At 33.8% G+C, this 24,988-nt stretch overlaps 4 protein-coding genes across 12 annotated transcripts in view; 3 read left to right on the forward strand and 1 right to left on the reverse strand.

The window, feature by feature from the left end:
• Positions 1–8,691, forward strand: part of LOC108750870 — a 10,627-nt gene extending 1,936 nt beyond the window's left edge. For 2 of the 4 annotated variants that reach the window (XM_018490692.1, XM_018490693.1), the window contains exon 2: positions 8,358–8,691. In XM_018490692.1, the coding sequence (XP_018346194.1) occupies positions 8,358–8,690 (333 nt within the window). In that variant the 3' untranslated portion in view covers position 8,691. Of the gene's footprint in view, positions 1–695; positions 936–2,737; positions 3,066–8,357 lie in introns of those variants that run through there. The other 2 variants (XM_018490694.1, XM_018490695.1) reach the window with 2 other exon arrangements.
• A 1,441-nt stretch (positions 8,692–10,132) lies between these two features.
• LOC108750868 (cAMP-dependent protein kinase catalytic subunit-like) lies at positions 10,133–11,046 on the forward strand. The gene is made up of 2 exons (XM_018490690.1): positions 10,133–10,758; positions 10,832–11,046. Exons 1-2 carry the CDS (start codon positions 10,144–10,146, stop codon positions 10,970–10,972), a joined length of 756 nt encoding a protein of 251 aa, XP_018346192.1. The 5' UTR covers positions 10,133–10,143; the 3' UTR covers positions 10,973–11,046.
• On the reverse strand, positions 11,039–21,110 carry LOC108750867. 3 transcript variants are annotated; one of them, XM_018490689.1, is made up of 11 exons: positions 20,434–21,110; positions 18,684–18,917; positions 17,403–17,463; positions 16,523–16,794; positions 16,242–16,443; positions 15,595–15,757; positions 15,445–15,522; positions 14,714–14,871; positions 14,475–14,603; positions 14,272–14,404; positions 11,039–13,857 (listed from the first exon to the last, which is right to left on the reverse strand). In XM_018490689.1, the coding sequence occupies exons 2-11, from the start codon at positions 18,791–18,793 to the stop codon at positions 13,436–13,438; spliced, it is 1,728 nt and encodes a 575-aa protein (XP_018346191.1). In that variant the 5' UTR covers positions 18,794–18,917; positions 20,434–21,110; the 3' UTR covers positions 11,039–13,435. The 3 variants fall into 3 exon arrangements, with proteins under 3 accessions (XP_018346191.1, XP_018346188.1, XP_018346190.1); XM_018490686.1 differs by having other exon boundaries at positions 14,475–14,618; XM_018490688.1 differs by having other exon boundaries at positions 14,475–14,618; positions 20,990–21,013.
• Positions 21,111–21,120: 10 nt separating this feature from the next.
• On the forward strand, positions 21,121–23,400 carry LOC108750872 (chromobox protein homolog 1-like). Of its 4 annotated transcripts, XM_018490697.1 has the most exons (4): positions 21,121–21,272; positions 21,479–21,592; positions 22,045–22,257; positions 23,174–23,396. In XM_018490697.1, exons 3-4 carry the CDS (start codon positions 22,151–22,153, stop codon positions 23,292–23,294), a joined length of 228 nt encoding a protein of 75 aa, XP_018346199.1. In that variant the 5' UTR covers positions 21,121–21,272; positions 21,479–21,592; positions 22,045–22,150; the 3' UTR covers positions 23,295–23,396. The 4 variants fall into 4 exon arrangements, with proteins under 4 accessions (XP_018346199.1, XP_018346200.1, XP_018346201.1 ...); XM_018490698.1 differs by lacking the exon at positions 21,479–21,592; XM_018490699.1 differs by lacking the exon at positions 21,121–21,272 and having other exon boundaries at positions 21,279–21,592; positions 22,136–22,257; positions 23,174–23,400.
• The last annotated feature ends 1,588 nt before the right edge of the window (positions 23,401–24,988 follow it).

Consider the following 24,988-nt stretch of genomic DNA (forward strand, 5'->3'; position numbering starts at 1 on the left):
AAAAAACATTTTTATACGATTGTTCCCGATATTTTTCTATTCGTTTTTTAATTATTTTACAAATCTTGTTTAATAATTTTGAGAAATATATAATCTATTTTATTTTTCGTTAATAAATTGCTAACTAATGTTTATTTTTTAAATTGATGTTTTTAAAAAACGTTTTTGATAAATACTTTTTTGCACTTACCGTATATCGGAACATGGTCATTTATTGACTGGCGCAACTTTTTATCGCAATTTGCGAACCTGTAGTACGCATAAATTAGCGTTTTTTTATTTACTGACTGGCAGAACTAGTGCGCACTCAGTACACATTAAAGTTGTATACTAATCTAAATATAAAAATGAGATATCTCAATAAAATATCCAATGTATATTTTATCAAACTACAATAAAATGTATTGAGGATTTCGCTTTAATTTCGATTTAATTCGTTTCTATATTTTTATTAAACATACATCTTTACGTCGATTTGTGTACAATGGCTTTAAAGTGCACTGAGTGCGCACCAGTCAATGAAAAACGTTATAATAGTGCATGCACTATTATACTATAATTGACTACTACCGGTAAAAATTCGTGCTTGTAAAATTTTATCTCATCTATAAAAAAATTTGTTTGACTAACTTGAATGCGTCCGCGTGTTTATTTCTCCACGATAAAAATCGATAAAAATTCTTCAAAATGGCCGAGCGAGACGAAACGCGGCGACGGACGATCGGTTTATATCAGTCGACGATCGACTTCTTTTCTCGTTATATCTAATACGATTAAAACACAGTCGTTATTATCGTTACAATCACCGGGATGGCACGTGAACTCACCGAAGTTCCGGCGAACGATGATCCACGAATGCCACGCGATTTCCATAATCGTACCTGTCCTCGCTGAAAATAATGGACAAGAGAGAGAAAGAGATAGAATTACGCAAGGTATGATTATATATGCGCGCGTATGTCGCAATATTCCCTCGGAGATGCACGAAGGTGATCGCGTCCTGGACTTTCCTTCGTTCTATCGTCGAGCGTTTATTATGTAGCGCATATAATTTGCAGTGTAATTTGCATTGTGAATGCAATTTCTATGTAATTTGTGAAAGTTTTCTTGGAATTCTTCACGTAATTTTTCGGAATTTCTATATACATTTGAGAATTTTTCACAATTTCTATGTAATTTTGTCATTTTATAAAAAAAAAAAAATTATAAAATCTGGAGGTTTAAAGTATTTAAAAAAGTCTTCATAGATTAATATATGAAAATCTTTATGTGAAATTTTTTTAAATATTGTAAGACATTAATTTTTTTCAAAAGTACTTCTCATTTTTCAGTTAGCTAAAACTAACAGCTAATGATAAATTAATATATAATCATAAAACTCATTCCATAAAACAGTAGCATTCGTATCTAAGTCATTAAACATTATGAAAATACAAGCTTTAATTATGCAAAGTATGTTCATTTATGCGTTATAAATTCCAAGCAATTGTGTTTCTATTTAAAAATCAAAGATAATAATGTAAAAGTTTTGAAGAAGGTAAAGATTTTAAAGAAGGTACAATATAATAAATCGGTAAATATAATAAATTATTAGATTGGTAATACTTTCGTTCTATTTGTTAACTTCTTTCTATTTTGCATAATTAGGTAGTAATTTTGCAATTTGAAATGACTTGGGGATGAATATGACTGTTTGTTCCAAGAGGGAAGGTACCTAAGCGCTTAAATCCTGTGTATTTGATTCTCTAAATCGATTGTTATTAACATGGAGGCTGACTGACAGCCTACTCAGTCTCCATTAAAAAAAAAATTTGACATCCATAAAAAAAAACAAAATGACAAAATGAACGCAAAAATTTTTTTTGCCGATTTTAAGAGCTCATAAATAGCATATTATTATATAATTTATTCATTAAAATTTGGTTAAATAAGGGGGGAGGATGGTCAGCTAGGCAAACGTGTATTTTTTTCCAGTGCATACATAACGTATACAGGGTGTCTGGTAATTGTTCTGACAGAGTTCGTGGACTTGTAGAGCGGATTAAGCTAAGATGGAAAGTCCTCTACTATTTTACAATTTTCGCAATAGTTAAGAACAAGAAATTGCCGAAAATTGGTCTCCAATATTTTTTTATTCAAATACCACCAACTTTACAGAAAAACTGTAAGAGACGAAAATTGTTTATTTTCTTTTCATAGAGCTCTAAGAATTTTTTTAGAATTTTTTCAAAATTTTTTAACACCGTATTTTCTCATGTTAAAAATGAGAAAATACAGTAACAAAAAGTCGATAAAAAAATTCTGAAAAAATTCATAGAGTTCCATGAGAAGAAAATAAATAATTTTCTCTTGCAGTTTTTCTGTAAAGTTGATAGTATTTGAGTAAAAAATTATTGAAGATCAATTTTCGGCAATTTTTAGCAATTAATATCTTGTTAACTATTGCGAAAATTGCAAAATGGTAGAGGACTTTCCATCTTAGTTTAGTCCACTCTGCATATCCACGAACTCTGTCAAAACAATTATCAGACACCCTGTACATCTTACATATATATACAAATATTATATGACAGTAATATATTCAGTGTTTGATGAATAGTCATAATTATTAAAAATTATATATATATATATAAAATTTCGCGGTAAGAAACATGTGCAATAAACCGAAGAGGAAAAAGACATTTATTGACGGAACTTCCGAAGATTTCGACTGTAAATCTCCTCGAGGAAGGGAAAGCTAGTTTATTGGCCAATTGGTCAGGGGTCGCGGTTGATAAGCAGTGATAATGTCTCTCGCTCAGTCTAAACTAGTCAGTTCCGACAGCGATTCGCGTGAGCGAGCTACTGCGCGTCGTTGCGGTTCACCGCGACCGTATTCACCGCGACCAGGCTTCGAAATCGGGGCCTCCAGGAATTCCGGGTGCAAATTAACACTCGAGGAATCCACGAGTCCGCGAACGAACGGTTTTTCTTTTTGGAACTCGGAGGTACTTCCTCCGAGATGCGATAGTGAGGTATGAGCAAGGACGATTGCTATGTCAAGAAATATGGATGTTTTTGATAACGTGAGTATCCATACTATCAATCTGGGAGATCTGGTTGATGTCTTTGGAATTAGAATAAAATGGAAGGGTAGAAAAAGAGAGAGAAAGTATCGAAATTGACAGAAGAGAATTAATATTCCTTTTTGTCTCTAATTACTTCTCTAAGTTTCTTCTTTTTCTAATTTCTTCTTAATTTTTTCTCAACTTTTTTAACAAATTAAAATTATTGAGAATACAGTTTTCGTAATTATAATTTGTTATTTATTATTCATTATTTGTGTCTGTACAAAAAATAATTTTGCTGAAGTATCTAAAAGATTTTATAGTTTATAGATACAGATTTGAAAATAATTTTGCTGAAATCACCTAAATAATTACAGATAACAACAAAACCATAAAATATACAATAGATGTCAAATTTAAGACGCTACAGGACTTCTACTGATTTAAACTATAAAAATAAATATAAAAAAGCCGTTAAGAGAGTCGGCATAATTAATTAAACACATAAAAATTCAATCAATAAATTCAACTGAAAATACATTGCTTCACAAACTGTACGTTTCAGCTCCAAATTATGAGCCTTAACAGTACAAATAATAAATATATAATTACGATAGATTTATATTCTAGAAAAAAGAAACAGATCTGAATATAATTCGCTGCAGTCACAAATAAAACAAATAGTATTCTTTAATTTGAAACGTTACAAAATAATTATGGATGGTCAAGCATGACGAATGTTGCAAACAATTTTAACATTTTATCAACCAACTCTCAACTTGAATGTCCTACATAATTAACAAATATTAATCTTAAAAGATTATTCTCAAATTTAAAAAAAATTAAATTAAGAAATACATCGAACAAATAAAAGTCAGGAGCAGGTTTAGTAGGGCACGATTAAAATCTATTATCAATTATATTCAATTACGAGCTTCAAACGTTTCGACTCACTTTTTAGCTACCATTGGTGATCATAAATAATATCTGTTTAAAGCCCTACTTTGACAAACCTTCATGATCTCCATTCTACATAATTATTTTGATGAAATAATGTTTTATGAAATTGAACGAATATGCAGACGATTAAATAGAGGAATATACGGGTCTGAATAATGTCTTATCAGGAGTTATCGTTCGCCAATCGTCTCGATTTATTCCGATGCCACGCGTCCAATTTCACGATGCCAGCGATCGCAGCTACATTCGAGAAAACGATGCTTAAATCCCTCATAAAGGGATCCCATTAATATCGACGTTGGCGAACGGACACGGTCGATCGCCTCTAATCGGGTCGTTGACTGTCGTTTGATCCTCGAACGAATGCGGTGAAAGTCGCGTAACGAATAACGTTAACAAGTCCCCTTCCCTTTATTGCTAAAAACAAAAAATAAATAAAAACGCGAGCTGATCTCGAAGTGCGATTTCAAGAGGCCATCAGTTATCTCGATGATATATAGCGATTCGCGAAGTCAATCAAACACTTCGAAAATTACAGAATATTATTTATTGTAGAAATACGTTTTATTATTGTTACAAAACTGTATTAACTTTTTCTTTTATGCAACTTTTGGAACATATCGCGATTTCGCGATCAACTGTGATTTCACCGAGATATGTACGTTGCTTGTGTCTTCGCGAAAATTATTAATATGTGTCATCGTTAAACCGTGTCACACTACCCGTGTCATACTACGCAGTAGAAATTGAGGATTGCAAATTCGATATAAGAATTCGACCAGTTAGATAATTTTAATCCGTTTCAATGGCAATGAAAAGGTGAATGTTAGGTTAAGAATCAGTGCTATAATTAGTGTGCTATAAATATTTAATTAAAGAAGAAATTGTACATGTATCACGTAATAAAAGAATATTCTTTTATTATACGATCAAATGCCAAACATTAGTTGTAATACATGTAAAATTTATTTTTCGATTAAATTCGGCGCACTTAATTACAATACCGATTTCTAGCAGCCCTCGTTATTACTGCTGTAACATAAAGAATCTAACATTTTTGAAATTATTTAATCCGTGATCTGATTTGGCTAAACATGAAAAGTACAATTTTGCCGAAGTATCTAAAAATTAACAAAAATAAAAATTTAGCTAAATACAAAAAAATAATTTTGCTGGACTATCAATATAATAAAAAATTTTGACATTCTAACAATCAGTTGGAAGATTCTACATAATTATTTTCATGATCCAACAAAATTATTTTCAGATCTGTATCTAGCTAAATCTTTTTAGATACTTCAGTAAAACCGTCCTTGCGTAATTACATGAAATTTTCAATTCTTAATCATCAATGCGTAGTGTGACATGAGCGTAACGTCAGATGATAACGTCTAGATCCATATGGAATCGATTCGTTATATGATGGATCAGCGGCTAAATCCCCCTATCCCCTTCGGAAAACCAGATTCTTGAAGCACACGTAATCGCCGGCTTGATTTGCTCCTTTCACTTTCCGATCCTCATATCCTGGCGCATCTACAGTACTGACTGCGTTTCCATTATTGCCGTTGCAATGGCAAAAAAAAATGAGAAAAAGAACAATTTTTTCAAAATTTTTGTTTTTTACGAAATTGATGATGATTATTGTCGCCATGGCATAAAAGATGTCTATTCAACACTCCAGTTTTACTATTCTAAATGATAAAAATGTATTAATTTAACATACTATAAATATTAATTTTATTGAAAAATTTTGCTTACAAATTGTGTCTCATGTTATATTTCTTGTTAATTTTTTGCATAATTTTGGTCACTTTCTAATACATTCATCTTATATTGCACAAAAATTTAGGTAGACCGATTCTAAACATTGTTGGGCTCGATTTCACAATACATTCACAACTTAAAAATAAGACCAAGACCTTTAATCTTTAGGTAACTGAATACTGTAAAAACGGATCTTAAAGATTTTTACAATAGGTTAAATTTAACACAAATTTTCGAACAACAATAAAAAGCGAAGAGTCAACTAAAACTTATTGTAATTCGAAAAATACATATTTGAAATAAATTTAAATAACAAATATTCATACACAGTAAAAAAATTCGTGTTAAATTCAACATATTTCACATATCCCACGGTCCACTAATTTTTGTGTTAATTTAATATAAGATGAATATGTTAGAAAGTAACGCAAATATTATGTAAAAAATTAACCCAAGAAGCGTAATACTTTGACACAATTTAAAAACGAATTTTATATTAAATTGACACATTTATAATGTTAAATTTAACTAAAATTAGATATTAGTTTTACATTTTTAGTTTAGACAATGCCTCTGTGATATTTAACATATGCAATATATAGATTTAACAGATATTTACTGTTACAAAGAGAAAATAACATAAAATATCTGTATCTTTTTATATAAAAATATGTAAGTATTATAGTTGTACAAAAGATATTTCTTCAATAAAATTAAGATTTATAATACATCAACACACATACTTTATTCATTTTATTCATTTATTCTTGGAATTTATGTTTTAAAACTACATTATTTTTATGTTATTTGTTTACTTGCCTAAATTGTGTTATTTTAACACTGAAAAATGTTAAATTTTAATTTAACATAAAATATTCAAATAACATAATATTATGTTAAATTAAAACTCGGATATATTAAAAATTCAACACAAAATTTTAACGAGAATGTGAGTGGACCGTTTCTAACACAAATATAAAACGTTTTTTACTGTGCAGGAATATTGTATATTTTATTTTTTAATATAATTGCTTTAAAAGACTAGTTTTAAAACGCGGAGACAAGAAGATTAGGAAAACTTTTAACAGTATTTAGAGTTTAATAGAAATTTAGTTAGGTCTAATTGGAGTCTAATTTTTACTACATCTCGTTTTATTTTTCCTTAACGTGTTAGATAGGTCGAGTTTGAATCCGGAAATATGAAATGGCACCATGTCAGCCGGGTGGTTTGCAGGATGTTTAAAACCGCTGACAGAGAGAGATAATTTTTATCCGGCAATAAATGTTAAATACCGCAATGTTTTTGCTGTACTTTTTTCTGTTCAAATCGTGCGATATCGTAATATTAATAATATTATATGTTTATGAATAATATTATTTTTTATTCTCCTGCACATTTCACGTCTCAATAGTGGCCTAATTTCCACCGAGGGTTTAGTCCGGATCAGAATGTAAGAACCAACCAACTATAGTCAAACGTTTCCCTGTCATTCGACTGTAACAAGGCAATACTCGATTGTAGTTGATTGGTTCTTACATTCTGATCCGGATTAAACTCTCGGTGGAAATTAGGCCAATGACGAATAAGAAACTTTTTGCATTTCTTTTTGTTATTTAGCAAGATAAATTGAGTAATACTCGTATACTGACGTCTTTGACGATCAGGAAGTTTTTTGAGAAAACTATACAACAAAAACATACTCCAATTTAACGAAAAAAAATCTTTCTGAATAAAATATTCAAAGAGATTATTTCAACTTTTCGATTTTAAGTTTTGAGTTTAAGAGATCAAGAGTTTAAAAAAAATGTTATATATCACACTTTACATCGCATTTTTGAGAAGTTTCTGAAAGTTGTAGCAGATAAAACCTCAACGAGAAATGATTATCGATTAGACGTCAAATTAATGTCGAAATTAAGACTGTTGATTTATTTCGAAGATTCGAATTTTTTCGAAGCTCCAAAAAATATAATACGTGTAAATGACGAATTCATTTAGAAAATGCTAAAAATATTGTAAATGAAAAGAATTAATTAATATATGCATATATTGAAAAAAATGTAATGTTCTTAAACAAGGAAGTTTGGAAGTATTTTTTTTATATTAATTTATATAAATAAGGAAAGATAATACTCAATAAAACAGTCCAATTAAGAAAATTTAAAAAGTAAAAAAAATTTATTCTCAAATGAATGAATAAAAAATAATAAATTAATATGAACGTTTTGGCTTTACTGATTGTAAATCTTTCTTAGCATAAAACAACAATTTTAAGAACGAAAAATCGAGACAAAATCCTAAAATTGATGAAAGTTAATCTTATCATATTTTTTAATTTAACGGCGTAATTACGACATAAAAGCATTCTATGTCGATTCTATTCGATATTAATTCGATGAGTTATTTCTGGCTGGGAACATTTCTGAAGCTTTCGAATGTTAAAGAAACAATAATAATAATTATTGCTTCTTTACGCTCAAAAGCTTCAGATTATAATTTAATTATAATTTTTCTTTTCTTTATATTCAATCGCATTATCTACAACAAAGAAGATGACTTGACATTTACTTCTTGAATTTCAGATGGATTCGCCGTCAAAATTCGAGCTAGCGACGAAGACAGCGGAGGTGCACCGGCACGCTGCCGGTGAAACCACGGAGATGGGCGAGGTGAAGGTGACCGCGCCGAGCAGTAACATCGCGACGTCGATGGCGCACTCCAGTGGTAGCAACGGGATGCCCTGCAAGAACGGCGGCTGCAAGATCTGGAGGAACAGCCGAATCGAAGGTAGCGAGCCACGCACTCCAGAGAGTCCATGGCACTCGCTCAAAACCATCTTCCTGGTCTCCGTGATCGTGGCGTTCCTCCTCTGGATCATCATCTACACCCTGCTGGACCAGTATCGGATCTTGTGATCGGGATCATTCTCGCTTTACAAATCTTGCTGTGTCCTCGCGATTGCAAATCGACTGATGAATTCCGCGACCTCGTGATTTATGGGTGATGTCAAAGCTTGATGGCGATCTCCCTGGTGTTGAGATCGCGATTTACGATCGGATCCATGTGACTTCGTGTTCTCCATTATAATTGCTAGTTTGCGGGTTCTGTGACTTCCCAAGTAAACCACGTAGTAAGAACAATTGTGTGCTGAAGTATCTAAATATTTAGTTACCCTCTAAAACTTTTTGAGCAAACCTCACTTTTAAAGAATGAAATATGGATCACTCTTTCCAGACTGATTTAATTTTCACTCTGGTGAGATTCCACTCTAAAGAATTTGGAGAAGATACTTCAGTAAAACTGTAACTAACAGTAATGAATGATATAATTTCATACTCAACAATAAAATGTAATATAACATGTGTTACACAGTATGTAGTTATTTTGTTGAATGGGAAATTGTAACGTTGATGTTACTGACGTTTACTGGGTTGTGACTTTGTCGCAATTTATAATTCGATGTTGAATTCTGCGACTTCTCCGTGATTTTGTGATAATCCGATTGGTGGATTGGGACTGGCGATCCACGCAGCGTGTTTCGCAGTTCTACATGGTTTACTGCTGTTAGAGCCAATTGGAGTATGTATTTTCCACCATCGCTATTCCGTATCCCTAATTTTATAACGTTTGTATTACAAATCACGTTTGCGTTGTGACGATTGCTCATCAAAACAAATCTTTGGAGAAATTCGGAAGGAACAACCGAACGAACGCTCAGGGAGAAGTCCTCCCGGCAGCTAAAGGCTTCCATAAATCAGATTGTAATATTGTATATTTCGTACTGTTTTATAAATATTTGACTCCTGTAAATATTCGAATAAAATACGGCGTTACACAGTACATTATTAGATTATTCGATCCCTTTATTATCATACTCGAGCAGATTGCGCGCTGAGTCTGGTTGTTTAAAAAATTAAAAAGTACGGCAAATCTTCTTTTTACACAGAGTTGTAAATAATACTGAGAGAGACGCGATTCTTAAGAAAGATCTTTAAAAATTGCGCGGACCTTAGTAAATCTACAAATCGTTATAGATCAAAAAATTCGTTCGCCTTCTCTTTTTATGACACTTACGCTAATCAGACAAATAAATGAACGAACGTTTTGATCAAAGCAGCTTAACGGCTCCACGTTTTTTTTGGCCGGGATTGTAATAGGCAAGGATCTCAAAACGACACGAAATGTAGAGGAGAAAAGGGTAAATTAAATCACTGAAAGATATCATGGGCCACGAGAGATTATATCGGACGCTTCGCGTTTTATGAATACAGAATTCTCCGTTATTTTTCTCTTCTCTCGCTCTCGAATCAAACAAGTCCCCTTCTTCTCTACACAGTATCGCGATGAAATTGTCGTTGGTAAAAAAATATGACTGCGCACGCACGATCGAGCATGTATCTCGCGAGACAATCACACAGCAACGGGCTCAGCGAATCGCGATCCGCGGTAGACGACAACGTTATCGTTGTTGGGAACAAGCGATCTGAGACAACCAGAAGCCAGCAGCCTCAATCGCAGTCGCAGTCGCAACCACAGCAACAGTCGCAACCGCAACTGCAATTACAATTGCAGCTACAGTCACAGTCGCAACCGCAACCACAGCAACAGTCGCAACCGCAACTGCAATTACAATTGCAGCCACAGTCACAATCGCAACCGCAACCACAGCAACAGTCGCAACCGCAACTGCAGTTACAATTGCAGCCACAGTCACAGTCGCAACCGCAACCACAGCAACAGTCGCAACCGCAACTGCAGTTACAATTGCAGCCACAGTCGCAATCACAGTTACAGCCACAGCCGCAAGTGCATCCGCTACCGCCGTTGACGGCAACAATAACGTCGTCGACGAACACACGAGATCGAGAGACGGATCCGATGCGACAGCATTCAAGCGCGTGGAGATTGCGGGACGACGACGACGACGACGATAACGATGACGATGACGACGTCGAGAACGAAGAGGAGCAAATGGACGTCAACGTGATCTATTCCTGTCCACTTTCGTACGCGGTTTTTATCGAATGAGCGAGTAATGATTGTGCGTATTTTTCAGTTCTCCGCGACGACGGTAAGACGCACGCCACCGAGGGTGATCTTGGTCGGCTGGGACAGCTTCCGCACGAAGCTGCTGCTATTCCTGATCATGTGTCTTCTCATCTGGGCCTGCGTCTTCTTTCCTCTACTCGGCACGTGAACACCGATTCTTGCTCCTCCTCTTTCTCGTCGTTCTCCACTTCCTTCTCCTTTATCATCCCTCAGACGCGAAATGATGACATCGAGTACACTTAAATCGATACGGCAATTCGATGCGGCGACATTCAACACGATCACACATACATACTTTCACGCGTTTACATTTGCATATATATTACGTCCAATATATATAATAACTTTACATTTTTGGTATTCAATATTTACACGTTATATACGTCTAATCATAAATATATTAATTTACGTAATGGCCTTCGCAAAGAAGTGTTTAAACAGCTCATCTCCGAACCATCTTAAAATTCATTTACTTCTCCTTTCTTTTTCTTTAAATAGAAATCGCACGCTAATTGCAAAATCTCCGTGACTTTATATATGTCTTCGCGATACATAATTTCAGTATTTTATTTTTTTAATAATTATCGACGAACGTGTGGGTTTAAGACGGCTTGAAAATGGCTCTTCGGTCGCGAGACAGAGAAGACTTGAACGAATCCGTCTCTGTCGCTCCCGTTCAAGTTCCCGCAATATTTTTTCCGCAATATTACGCGATTACTATGTCGATTACTATCCTCCTTCGGATCCGGTCGCACGATCGATTTAATCAACCGCAATCCCTTGGAAAGTCCGCCGCGCGCGGTCTTCGTCGCACGATTACGCTACATTCTTATTTACGGAACACTTTCGTTGTGTTAATATATGTCGTTATATGGATGCCGTTGTTCTCTTTTTTTTTTCTTACGTACTTACGGTGATAAATATCTCTTGTTTCGTAGTCGTTTGCTCTAGATGAGAATAATATCGAGTACCGACTTAATACGGTATAGTTTCTCTATACAACACGAGTCAACAGAAGCAGAATTTTTAAGAATCTCCCTTGAATTCGAAGACAAAAAAATATGTGCAACGCAATTTAGATGGTTCTATCGTGGTCAACTCGAATGTTTGCAGATAACAGAACACTGTAATTGATTGAAATATAAACATCGAAATGTAATTAATCCACGTTTTGTTTCCTTCAACAATTAATAGTGTACGGCACAATTTTTTTTTTCAAATTCAAAGGAAAAAAAAACATTTCATTTCCATTGACTCAGCTTGTCTGATCTTATCAACGATTTTCGTAACGTACACGCGATAATACGACCATAACATTTTCTATAATCGATGTCTTACAAGTATAGCTTACATATACTACTAATTTGGCATGTAACAACCGTGACTGTGCATTTATATACGAGTAACCGATACGTCGCGACGAAGGAATTCGCGTAAATATTGCAAGATCTACCGAATCCTTCTTTTCCCGCGCGACGTGTCCAAATACACTTCATTTATGAATTCTTTTTATGAAAAAACATTTCGTTAAATTCTATCTCACAACTCCTGACTTTTAGTTATCTCAAAGTTTTAAATAATTTTTTTTAAACATTCGTTTGAATTTCTTCTTCTTACCCCCCTGGATGGATTTCCAACCTACATAGAAGGGTCGCAAAATCATGAATAAAAAACAGAATAGCGTTTAGCCTATCCGTTTGAATTAAAATTTTTAAAAGAAGAGAATAAGACGTTATTGTCTAATCGCGTTCTTAAAACTTAACTTACATGCCTCGACTTCGCATGTAATTCTAAGAGAACATCCAATGTTTTCATCAAGAGAAAATGAACTCTCTTATAGATTGCACAAAGAATTCATTCGTCGGACACGTCGTGGAACATCTTGCGTACATTACGCTGTTAGTCACGCGATGGTAATCGATGGGATAAGTTTCCGAAGTGTCTAAGTCATATTTCTAATAACTCGGAATAAATACAAGTGATGGTGGATTCGTGTAAAAAACGTCTCGATCAATCGAACGAAATTATCGATTACGTAAGTAGTTGAAAAGTTAATTAAAATATCGCGGGGCAAGAGTAAATGCGTCTGGAATGCCACGAGAAATAACCGAGCAAAGTTAAACCGGTATGTTCAACGGAATAAAAATCAAGAGTTCTCATATAATCCCTCCCTCCTGCAACGAAAGTTAATTAATCGTTCTGTTATACGGAAAAGTAATAAAATTTCACGACTATAAAACAATAAAAAACGAACACTTGAACTACAATATGGCGAGAATAAATAAATCTTTATACGTGTATATGTGTGCTGTGTTACTACGCAATTTTGCGTGAGGAAGATATTTCGAGTTCGATACTCCTGAGCGTCGTTATTAAAATTTAAAAAAAAAAAAGGATCTTATATATATTCGCGAACGAGATAAATTTGATATTTCCTAAACGTCGAACATTAGGATAAAATCGTCGTCCAGGTTTGTGACTACATATAATATTTGGGGTAACAACCAACGCGAAAACGTATTTCACGCGCGAGAAAAGTAATACCGTTCCGACATTCCTGAAAGCGTCGAGTTAGATAATAATAAAGTAAAAAAATAAAAATTAAAGTCGTTTATATCCGCGGCTTGTACGTCAAAGTAACGTGAAACGTTTTCACGTCCATCTCCGTGCAATCCTGCGGCCCAATGACACCGTCGCCGCTGATGCGCGACGGCACGCGAGTCTCCTTGCTCGCGTGTTCCTCGAAGATATCATTATGGCTACTGTCCATCATCTTCTCGGCCGTTGGCTGCTGCTGATCCGTCGCCATCACGCGCACGATCTTCACGTTCTTGATTGTCTCCAGGGAACGCGACTTGGACGCTTCCGTCACCATCGCCGCCGCGGCCGCTGTGGCCGAGCGGCCAGCTCCTTTAGTGCCGTTCTCTTTGTTGCGACGAGACGAGTTGCGATGCCAACGTTGCTTCTCCCTGGAGGAAGTTCTTCGAAGACTCGGCCGCTTCACCGATTCCGCGCTGGCGCTCAAACCTGTAGCTGTATTCAAAAAAACTTCATTGAACAAAGACTGCTTTCCTTTTAAGAGACAGTCGACACAAACTTCGTTCTATTCTTTTTGGCATTCAATAAATAAATAACAAAGAAATTATATTGACAGTATTTCCTAAAAGCAGCCAGAAACAAATCTTTGATGATTCCGAAAATTTAAGAAACCAGAAAAGAAAAAGGTTGATGCAAGCCAAAATATAAATAATTTATGTAGATAAGTATATAAATGTAAAAATAATTAAATCGTAACAGTATTACTTTTTCTCTCTAAAACTTATATATTAAAAATAATCTGATTAATGATAATAAAATATGAGATTAAAGAACAAAAAATATCAAACTCATGTTAATCTTCTTCTTTCTGGCTATCAAAGGAGACTCTCAAATCATGTGGTTGTTTACCTATATTGCCAGAGGAAGATCGATTGGAACCTCGTAAAATATGTATCGCCGAGGGATCACTGTCCGAGGCAACTACAGGCGTGAGAAACCATTCAGATCTAGTTCGCATTCGTGCGGCTTGCCTCTCATGAACCTGCGGTGGCAACGATGACATTTATTAATTCAATTGTCTGTTTGTCTTCACTGAGACACGATCGTCTTACCTGCGGCAGGTAGCTGAGACTCTTGGTGCTCTCGGCGTAACGATTCACCGCGCGAAGCTCTTCCAGCGTCATACCCATTGTCCCATGCTTAGAATGTTGACTGCCATTACTGGATGAACGACTGGGTGCCTGTAATAATATAATCTACTTTCTATGCTGTTTTAAATATTTTTTGCATTACGATTGCGACATAATACGACACTATGATTGCGATTTCTTATCGATAGATGCATTTATACCTGGAACAAGCCGTTTTCCTCTAAGCTCACTGAGAGACGCGTGTAACTCTCCAGTAAGGTGTTCTCTGGAATCATGCCTAATGATGACGCGAGATTCACGGTCTCCGGCACGTGAATCAACGCCGGAGTTGACTGCGATTCCTCTTGGTGCGACATACCTATGGTGTGAATTAAAGATTTATTACGATATTGTATAGAGATACTTAGAATCTTTTTGTTGTTATTTAATATTAGATTAAATTAACAGGAATAAAAATATATTCCCCTTTTCTCATGCTATATAAAATCTTAGCCAAAAATATTAAGCATTTTAATAACTATTGTTTAAAATTTTAACTCCAAAATTAATTTATGGCATTTACTGTAAATTATTTTTTGTTTCAAGAACTCTTTAAACTTGTGTATAATGCTAACAATAATGAATAGGTGACAATGTAAATAAAAGAATTCTTAATGAATGAGAAAAATATTAATACCTAATATTTTTGACCAAAGCTGTACAGTCATTTTAAATTATTATTGAGTTAAATTATTAATTACTTTCTCCCTAAAAGAGAAATAAAAGAAAAATGTTTTTTATCGAATACGAGATGCGTTGTAGAAAAAATAATGGCGCAAGAAAAAAACATGATTCTTGTTTCTGATGTCACGATATGATGATTACAGCCAATATGATTACAGCAATAGCCGAGAATCTAAATGCTCAATTCAATGAGATCAGATTCACTTACATTCTAAATTGAACTTCAATCCCCATTTTTCGCACTCGTATTGCAACCACGATTTTTCAGCCTCCAGCGATAGTTGTCCTAAAATTCATATACTCAAGTCGTACACGCGCGATTAAATTGTCGTAAATAAAAATATGCACGTATACTTACTCGATACGAGAGTGTCCGGCGGATATCGAAAACTAAAGATCCAATCTTCCTCTACTTTTAATATCCGGCCGGTTATGCGCGCATAATACTCGTAATTGTCCCTTCCGAACAGATTGGATACACCGAAATTGTCTATCATGAACTTGGTAATGCGGGTGGCAATCTGAAAATAAGTCGACTATTAATGACAAATAGTATTGAGAGAAATCCTCGAAAGAATTTCGATTCCTTTACAATAAATTTTTCTCGAGCGACAATAGATTTTTCAATTCGTACTGACAATCTTAAAAATTTGTGTTTATAAAAGATGGGTGCTTTCCAGTAAGAGACACCGTTGACAGTGAATTATGACCTTGTTGCTAATATTAAACAAAAATAGATAATTCACTGTATTACACTTTTTCGTCTCTGTCTCTTACTAAAAAGCCTCCAGTACAAAAATAAAGAAAAAAGTAAAAAGAAAAATATAAAATACAACAATTATACAAAAATTATTTTCTTTCAGTTTAAATTAAATTATACAGAATAATTTTTTGGTGTTCGGATTAAAGTACAATATATTAATAATTGTAAAAAATAACAATAACTGGTGGAAACGAAACTATCTGATCATGATAATAATAAAGATCAGATTTCACGTCAAGTACCTTAAATCTGAGAACATCCTCCATCTTAGCAGTCTTGCCGTCGCTGACGCAACTATGAAAGAACGAGGGTGCTACGGACACTCCCAAGGCCTCGCTAGTCATCCCCGTGTGCGCTCGCTCGCAATTTACTGCTATTATCCTGAATGTTCCGAACAGCAGTACCAGTAACCGTTGTGTGTATATCGGCATGGAAGTAATTAATCTGCACAGCGTAATTTCCTTTGTAAAGCCAACTAATCTCGAGAATAATGTAGTGAGAATGTATCACAAGAAATCATCACCTGTGTATCTGGTCCCGTTGTTGTTCTACACTATCTAGCTGGATTATGGTAAACAGTTGTTGCTCCGTCTCTTTACCGAATATTCCACCGGGTATCTTGCGCAAAAACTTTTTTAGAACGCTGGCTATCGTATAATCGCTGAAATTGTCCATATTGATCAGATGTCCGGTTTGCAGGAAGTGTACCAGTTTCTTCATGTTACCCTGGTGGCCAGGTGCCCGAAAGATATCTTTTCTGAGTGGAGCTTCCTTGTTCAGTTTCAATATAAGGACCTGGAATAAGGGGACGCTATTATTGTAATTATATGTATTTGTATATTCACATATGAATATTACTAAGCACCAAGATCTACTTTAACCAAAAATGGCTTTCTTCTTCTCTCTCATTTAAGTCTCCATTTAAACTATTATTATTACTTTAATACTAATTATTACTAATATTTAACTAAATATTTACTTAAAATAATTATTCCTAATTATTTTAAGAGTTTTAATCTTCCGTCTACAATTTAGATTTTTTTTCAACCCAAGTTTTTTTACTGCTCTTAGCTTTCAAAAAACGTGGAAAAATACAGGATTACTTTTCAATATTTCTATTATCAAATGAATTTCTCAATTATTTTAGAGATATCTCAGTCCTCCTTTATTTCGCAGAAAGAATGAAATTTCGTTTGTGCAAAAAAAAATAAAAATATATAAACCTCTTTTCTCTCGCGCTATATATAATTATTATTAATTATTACTAATTGTAAATTAAATTATTTTGTTTCTAAAGGAGAAAGATATATATACAAGAAAAACCTTTTTATCCTCGTTTTTATCGAATACAAGATGCATTATAAATGAAGGATTAAAATATAAGTTCCATAATCGTTATTTACCAGTAACGGGCCAGGAATATCATTTTTGCACACTTCGTTCAGAGGTGCACCAAACTTGACCCTGCAAGAAGAAAGCAGAAGTTTGGAAACGTTATTTTCTCAGCTAATGGGAATACTGTCGAATTCGATTCCGATGAGACAATAGCGAAGGGAAAATCGCATGAATTCTGGATGTAGTGTACTAAAGCGAGTTTCTCTAAAATAGGCACGGGAAAATATGTATGTTGAATTAGAGGCGTCACATGGCGCGAGCGATGTGTTTCATTGTTTGTTATACAAAATTGCGCTACTAAATATTGCTACTCTAGATTCGCTAAACAGTTTTCAACGAGTCAGCACTATTAATACAATGGATCTTCGAGTTGTCAATGCATATTAGTAACATACGATACACGTAATCTTCGCAAACTCTTACTTACAAATGCTACCACGCATCTCCTCAGAGCATCAAACATATAACGCAGAGTGCTGACAATATTTGCCCGACATATCGTTAAATATCAATTATCATATCTGTGAAAAAATTTAAAAGATCTTTACTATCCCGATTAATTTCTTTATCGACATATTGTCTCACTATGCTTTATCTATATACTAAGTTAATGATCATCTACAAGAAATTGATTGTCTAATTGTATAAACAATTGATTTAAATTCACGATTATTTAAATACAGTTTATAATCAGACGATTTATGCTTTCTACTTATTGTTAAAAATACTGCAATAAAGATTTTTAGAAAATATATATTCGAATTCATGTCCCTCTTTCTAATTAAATATACACAATCATAAAAAATTGGTGTTATTTTTTCCAATCATATGTTATTGTAAATATTATATCACAACTAATAAATTATATAATAACCTCTTTCTTTTTTCCCAAAAAGTATATTTATGATTTGAATTAACAATCATATAAATATATTTTTTATAATCAGACAAATCACTTCTTCTACTCTTTATCTAAAGATATATCATTGTAACCAAGATTTCCTGAAAATTTATGTTCGATAAGAAATTAGTATACATTATTTTTTAAAATAATTTATTACTGTACATATCTATTATGTTACAATCAATAAATTGTATATTTACCTCTTTCCTTACGACTTTCCAAAAAAAATACAAATCTATACAAAATTTCTATACGTAAAATTTCTTATATGTAAATATAAGAAAAAGGCAGTTAATTTTAAAATATAACACTTTCTAAAGATAAAATATTGATTAACAAATGACCGAAGGGTGACTATATTATTTTCGTAAAGCGATATACTAACTTTTCCAGGCGTCTCGGATGCGGAGGTTCTGAGGAGGGATGTCCGCAGCTGGTTACAACATTTCCTAACGTAGCGGCGCGTCGATGCATTCTCTCTGTCCAGCTGCTCATTGTACAAAATCTAATGGCAATGACATGCGAGCACTATTCACTCTGGGCTCTTCGCTTCTTCCAGCAAAAGAAATGTCACGCTCTCCTCCCAAACTCCGATTTTCCGTGTCTCCTAATTCAGTCGCTGAAAGCACATCGTAAGATTTTTACTCGTCCTGCTCTCAGTTTCTAATTTCTGATGCAAATGTACCACGTTATAACTTGGAAATTCATTCCCATTGTATATATCCCTATTATATCGATCACAAAGATAACTTTGAATTCGACCTCTTCACTCTGATTTATTATCATCGATATTCTCGAAACTTCCTAACACAGGAATGTTCGTGAAATTTTACCAACGTTAATACACGACTAAGAACTTACTTAAAGAAAACAACTTTGTATGATGAATAAAGTTTCACTAATGAATAAAGGAGATTCCATTAAATAGAGAAATATACAATAATTACATTATTTCTGTATTGTCTGCCGTGAAAAAAGCATTGATGCAACTAAAAAGTCAGTCTGATATAGAATATCATTTGATTAAATTTCAAAAAAATAGAATCTCAAAAATCTTAGATACAGATCGAAATGATTTCGACAATTTGATCTTAGCAGCTACTGATTCATCAATGTGGGAATTATCAGGAAGAAAGAAAAAAAACTATGAAAGCAAGAAGGAAGAGAACGAATGTAATATCCATTTCTATCAATGTAAATTAACTTGAATCTCGGATAACGTTAAATTTATTTATCTTTTTCTAGTTCTGAGAATTAGAAAAAGATAAAGATAAAGAATAAGCTAAACCCAGATTAAAATTAATGTACATTTATAAAAATAAACATAATTTTTATTGTTAGAATTGGAGAAAAATAAAAAATTAAACCAACTTGAAGTTATCTTAAAGTTAATATAAATTTACTTTAATATTAGTATAACTTATTTGTTATCATTTCCTAGGTCTGAGAATCAGAAAGACATATGTCCATTTCTATATCAATATAAAGTATCTTTAATCTCAATTTAATTTCCTGTTTATCTTATACTGATTCTTAGAATTAGAAAAGATAAAGAATAAAGTAATTGAGATTGAAGTTAATCTACATTTACAGAAACAAACATAATTCTAAACAAAATAAAAACAAAAAATAAGTCAATGTTGGTCCAATTAACTTTTTACCTTTTCTTAGTTCTAAAAATTAGAAAAAGAGGAAAAGTAAGTTAAACCCAGAATAAAAATCTACATTGGTAGAAATGGGCATTCATCTTTCTTTAATGTCTATTTCTACCAATGTAGATCAACTATAATCTTGGTTTAACTTCTTTTCTAGTTCTAAACATTAGAAGAGAATAAAAAGTTAATTAAACCAAGAATTAAAGTTGATCTACGTAGATCCATAGAAGTGGACACAACTCTTGCTAGAGAAAGATGAAGTTACTCGAACAGAGATTAAATTAAAATTAAATTACATTGGTAGAAACGGACACAATTCACAAAGCTAGAAAAAGGCAACAAGTTGAACTGACATTGAAGTTAATCGACACAGAAAGAGAGGCGAGTATAAAAGGCGAGAGAATGCAATCCCGACAATCGTGTCGACAGTACGAGAGCCGGGAAGGGAAAGGGGAAAGGGAGAGGAAGGGAAAATCTCACCGGGGCACGGGGCGACGGCGGTGAAATCCCCTCGCCGTCGAACGTTGAGCCGAGTGAGCGCGAGCGTTTCGCGATCAGGTTAACCTAGTCACGCGCGGAGACGAGGCAGCCGCGGGCGGGTGACACCGGATCGAGAAACGGACACGGCGGAGGTGGTCGCTCCCGCACGCACCAGCGCGGCCGCGTCTACGTTTCCATGGAAATGTCGCGGCCGCGGTGCCGGAGCAGCGCCGACGGCATCGTCTCGGTCGTGCCACGCCACGTTACGCCCACGTTACTGGGCACGCCAGGAGGCCCAAGACACGGCACACCGACCACACGTGTCTCTTCCTCGTCGGGATGGGGTGGGGTGGGGGGGAGGAGGAGGCCACCCTCGTCACACGGTGTCGACGGCGTGCGAACGGCGGCCGCCAGCGGGCCAGCAGGAGGGCATCACTTCTCACGTAACTGCCACCACTGCCACGGCCCGCGCACCATCGCCCGTAGCAGCAGCTATCATCGCAAAAAATCAATATGGTTTTCCCCCCCTGGATAGCCTGGATCTGATCTGAACTACCTCGACTGGATGGTGGACATACTGACGGACGGACGGACGGACGGATGGATTAATGGCAAATTCACATGGCGCTCGGTGATGCTCCGATGGTCATTGGCTGCGTTTAGCAGATTCAATAATTGAGTGAGCGCTCCAAACTTCTTCCACGATTCATCTTTCTTCCTTTTCTCTCTACGTCGGAGAGAAAACGAGAAAAGATGAACCGTGCAAGAACTTTAGCTAAAAAGAACAGACCTAAATATTTAAAACCGTGTGGAGAGATGGAGTTTGCTGGTCAAGCGCGGTAAATAATTGAGAACCTAACCTCAATTATTGTTTACTGTTTGCCTGTTGCCACAATGTCGTTCGTGCCTAACAACACGTTTGTTTTTTATATCATGAAACGCCTTTTGCGTCAAATTGACTTTATGCACACGACAGCGATAATTTTTTGTTATAAATCTTTATTATAAATAAAAGGACCAAAATAAATGAAATCTATTTTATCAGTGTAAATCGTGACAGAACATGACAACACGTATATATATGCATATAGTTTGCGTACTCTACATCGAAATTAACGGTTTGAAGATCGAAAATTTAACGTGACTGGAAATTCATCAAGTAAACGCTTTTTTATTATCTTGCATTTTTTGTAATTATTTTAGCTTCTAAAAGAGATTTATATTTTTTAAAATTCGCGTCTCTTATTTTTATTTGCAAAACAATAATAAGAACTCATCAAAACCGGAGCAGGACACTTCTATGTGTTTCCTTGTGAAAAATGTATTCAATTTAAATATTTATTTAAATAGTAATAACCCCAACTAAACTAAGTATTTACTAAATAAAAAAAAGTGATAGTTAGAATTAATAGTTTTTGTACTAAACAAATGTATCTTTATATTCAGTAAATATTTAGTTGGTGTTATTCAAACAAATATTTTATTAAAATTTAATACATTTTTTCACTGTGTACATTATTCAAATTTTAATTTTTTAAAATTTGGTTTCCATTCTTCTTAATTCATTTAATTTTGCGATGATTAAATTAATTTTTTTATTTTCTTTCTCAGCGATATTGTATATGTGCCATATGCTGGATAAGATTAAGATAAATTTTTACGAAGATATTATAAAGTTAAAAGAAACTTATATGCTAATAAGAATAACAAAAAGAAGATGATGGAAGATAACAGCAGAAAGCAGGGATTTAAAAGAGGATTGGAAGCAGATAAAATCCTTGGTTCGGCAGATGACAATGGAAAACTAATGTACTTGATACAATGGTAGGTAATAAATATGTCCTATGTATATTTGTTATTATTATTAATATTATATCCCAGGTAGAACATAAAATAATACAAAAATAATACAAAATGAAGATGACAGAAAGTTAAAGTCATTTAGGAAAAATTATAATAATGCCATTCAATGCACTTTTTGATGATTTAATAATGAATTCTTGACAATAATTTTTAAGTGATTTTGTTTTAGTTAAAAAATACAAGATCATAGTAAAATCAAAATACCATTAAGTTGAACTCATTTTGAAAAAAAAATCATAATGTCATTTGATATACTTTTAACAATAATTTTTTGACAAATTTATGACATCAATAATGATTTTTAACTAATTTTTTAACTAAACAATCATTTGAAAATTATTGTTATGTCAAAAATTCATCATAATCGTCGTAAAAAGTATATCGAATGACATTCTGATTTTTTTTTAATGACTTCTACTTGATGTTATCTTGATCTTATTATGATTTTGTATTGTACTTGGATTTCTTGATAATCAAATTGATAAGGCGTCCGGACACAATGAGAGAAATCCAGGTTGAATCCTGATTAAAGTGATATTTTTTGCAATAAGTTTTTACAGTGTTAAAAGATGCTTATTGATTTCAGTAATATTAAATTGCTTGTAGTATTATATAATTTAGCCAATCTAGAATTGTGTGTCAAGCCGACAAATAATCAGCATGTAATTTGCTGCAAATTGTAAAAATTTACATAATTATGTATTTAGGCATAAAACTTCGTCTTGGCCAAATGAAACCTTCACTTATTTGTGTTAATATATTTATTTTTAACATTTAATGTACATTTCGAAAATACAAAAAAAGAATTTAAACTAATGAGAATAATTTAAAAACGATTGAAGCCGATTGACGAATAAGAATAATTTTGTTTACGCAGGAAAGGAACAGATGCAGTCGACATGGTGTCTGCCAATGAAGCCAATGTCAAGTGTCCTCAGATTGTTATCCGATTTTATGAGGACAGAATGATCTGGAATAAGGCAAAAATAAAAGCGTAAAATTCTTTATGAACTTTCTTAAAAGGCTAGATCTCTATATATTTTAAGAAAATTGTCTTTTATTGTGATCTCTTGATGCGGTCAAAATCTTATTACAAATGCTTTGAAGCACTTTACTAATTAGCTAATCAAATAATCCTTCATTGTATTTGTAGTATCATGTTAACCGTTTTCTATGTAAATGTATTATAGATATTCTCAAATTATAACTTTTATTGAGACTAATTTATATCTTTTTTTATTATTGTTTATTAATTTCCTTTAATCTCTATACTTGACTCTTAACTTTAACAAAATATCTATATTTTTTTAAATTGTTTTTTATCTGTTCTTTATTTTTATTTGCAATATTTTCCATTTGTTTTTTTTTATCTACCATTTCTGAGCAGACAAAAATTAATGTCACAAAGGTTTGATTATCTCAAATATGTTTCAAAAATTTTTTGAAAAAAAATATTTTTTGATAAAAAAATATAATATACGAGATAACTAAAATGGAGTTGAATCTTTCTGCATATTTTAAATGCAATAAAAAAATAAAATATACAATTGAAAAGATTTATTTCAAGTATTTATGAATCCACATTCTATCATTATTGGGTGATAAATTTAATTCCGTTTTTTCGTCTCCAAAATTGATTTGTTTCAAAGGGAAGATGATTGAATACCTTAATCAAAGTAAGTGTCCGTAAGTATGTGTTGCATCGAGAGATGAGATAATCCGACGGTGCCAAGTCTGGAGAGTATACTGGATGCGGTAGGATTTCCCAGGATTCAAATTATAAAAGTGTCTGCTTCACACTTTCCGCAACATATGGTCGAGTGTTATCACGCAACAAAATGACTTTGCGTTGATTGTTGGCTACAGATGGTCTTTTTTGCATTAATTTGTTACTCAATTGATATAATTGCCGTTGATAATAATCAGCTGTAACAATTTCATGTGGACGCAATAACTCGAAATACTCTCTTAGTCTCACCATGCAGAACAAGGTCTTAGGCCTGTGAATATTCTTCTTCGATGTTAAAGTGGATGGTTGACTGGGACTCACCCCTAATTTTTCCCGCTTGGGATTATCAAAATAAATCCATTTGTTATCGCCAATCATAATGCGCCACAAAAAACTCTTTTTTCTTTGCCTGCCAAGCAAAGAAATCGTGATAGACAATTCAAAATGGTATTTTTTGATAACTCATGTGATAGCCATCTCCCTTCCTTATGAATTTTTCCCAAGGCATGCAAGCGTTTTGACGGCCATTCGAGTAACATTTAACGACAATTTTAAAACTGTTTGATCTGATTCTCATCGAACAATTTTTGCAGTTCGACATCTTCAAATTTTTTCGGCGGTTTGAGAGTTCTTTGTCTTTCACGCCAAAATTACTGTTTCGGAAGCGTTCAAACCAAACTCTACATGTTGTTTCCGATGGAGTTTCATCACCATATACTTCAGATAATAAACGATGCGCTTCAGCTGCGGTTTTCTTACGGTCGAAGTAATGAAGAATCATATTTCGGAAAAACAGCGCGGTTCATTTTTAATCAATTTGAAAATCTCTTTGGCGTCGAGAAATCTAACCTGTGAGGACTGAATCACTTTCAGCAATGTCTAAACTACAAAAGACACGCGACATCGCTTGTCGAAATTCACCAGCGTTGGAGCCGTTTATCACCTAATGAATGTAAGTACAAT

Source organism: Trachymyrmex septentrionalis, unplaced genomic scaffold (assembly GCF_001594115.1).
Source record: "Trachymyrmex septentrionalis isolate Tsep2-gDNA-1 unplaced genomic scaffold, Tsep1.0 scaffold374, whole genome shotgun sequence".
Lineage (NCBI taxonomy): Eukaryota > Metazoa > Arthropoda > Insecta > Hymenoptera > Formicidae > Trachymyrmex > Trachymyrmex septentrionalis.

Excerpts from the sequence above, each read along its gene's own strand:
- LOC108750872 (XM_018490697.1), top strand. The coding sequence starts at position 22,151 with ATGATGGAAGATAACAGCAGAAAGCAGGGATTTAAAAGAGGATTGGAA. Across the intron at positions 22,258-23,173 it reads CTAATGTACTTGATACAATG|GAAAGGAACAGATGCAGTCG; the intron begins GTAGGTAATAAA and ends TTGTTTACGCAG.
- LOC108750868 (XM_018490690.1), top strand. The coding sequence starts at position 10,144 with ATGACTGCGCACGCACGATCGAGCATGTATCTCGCGAGACAATCACAC. Across the intron at positions 10,759-10,831 it reads AGGAGCAAATGGACGTCAAC|TTCTCCGCGACGACGGTAAG; the intron begins GTGATCTATTCC and ends CGTATTTTTCAG.
- LOC108750867 (XM_018490686.1), bottom strand. The coding sequence starts at position 18,793 with ATGAGCAGCTGGACAGAGAGAATGCATCGACGCGCCGCTACGTTAGGA. Across the intron at positions 14,872-15,444 it reads ATTGAAGTTCAATTTAGAAT|GTATGTCGCACCAAGAGGAA; the intron begins GTAAGTGAATCT and ends TTCACACCATAG. Across the intron at positions 14,619-14,713 it reads AGGAAAACGGCTTGTTCCAG|ATTATATTATTACAGGCACC; the intron begins GTATAAATGCAT and ends CATAGAAAGTAG.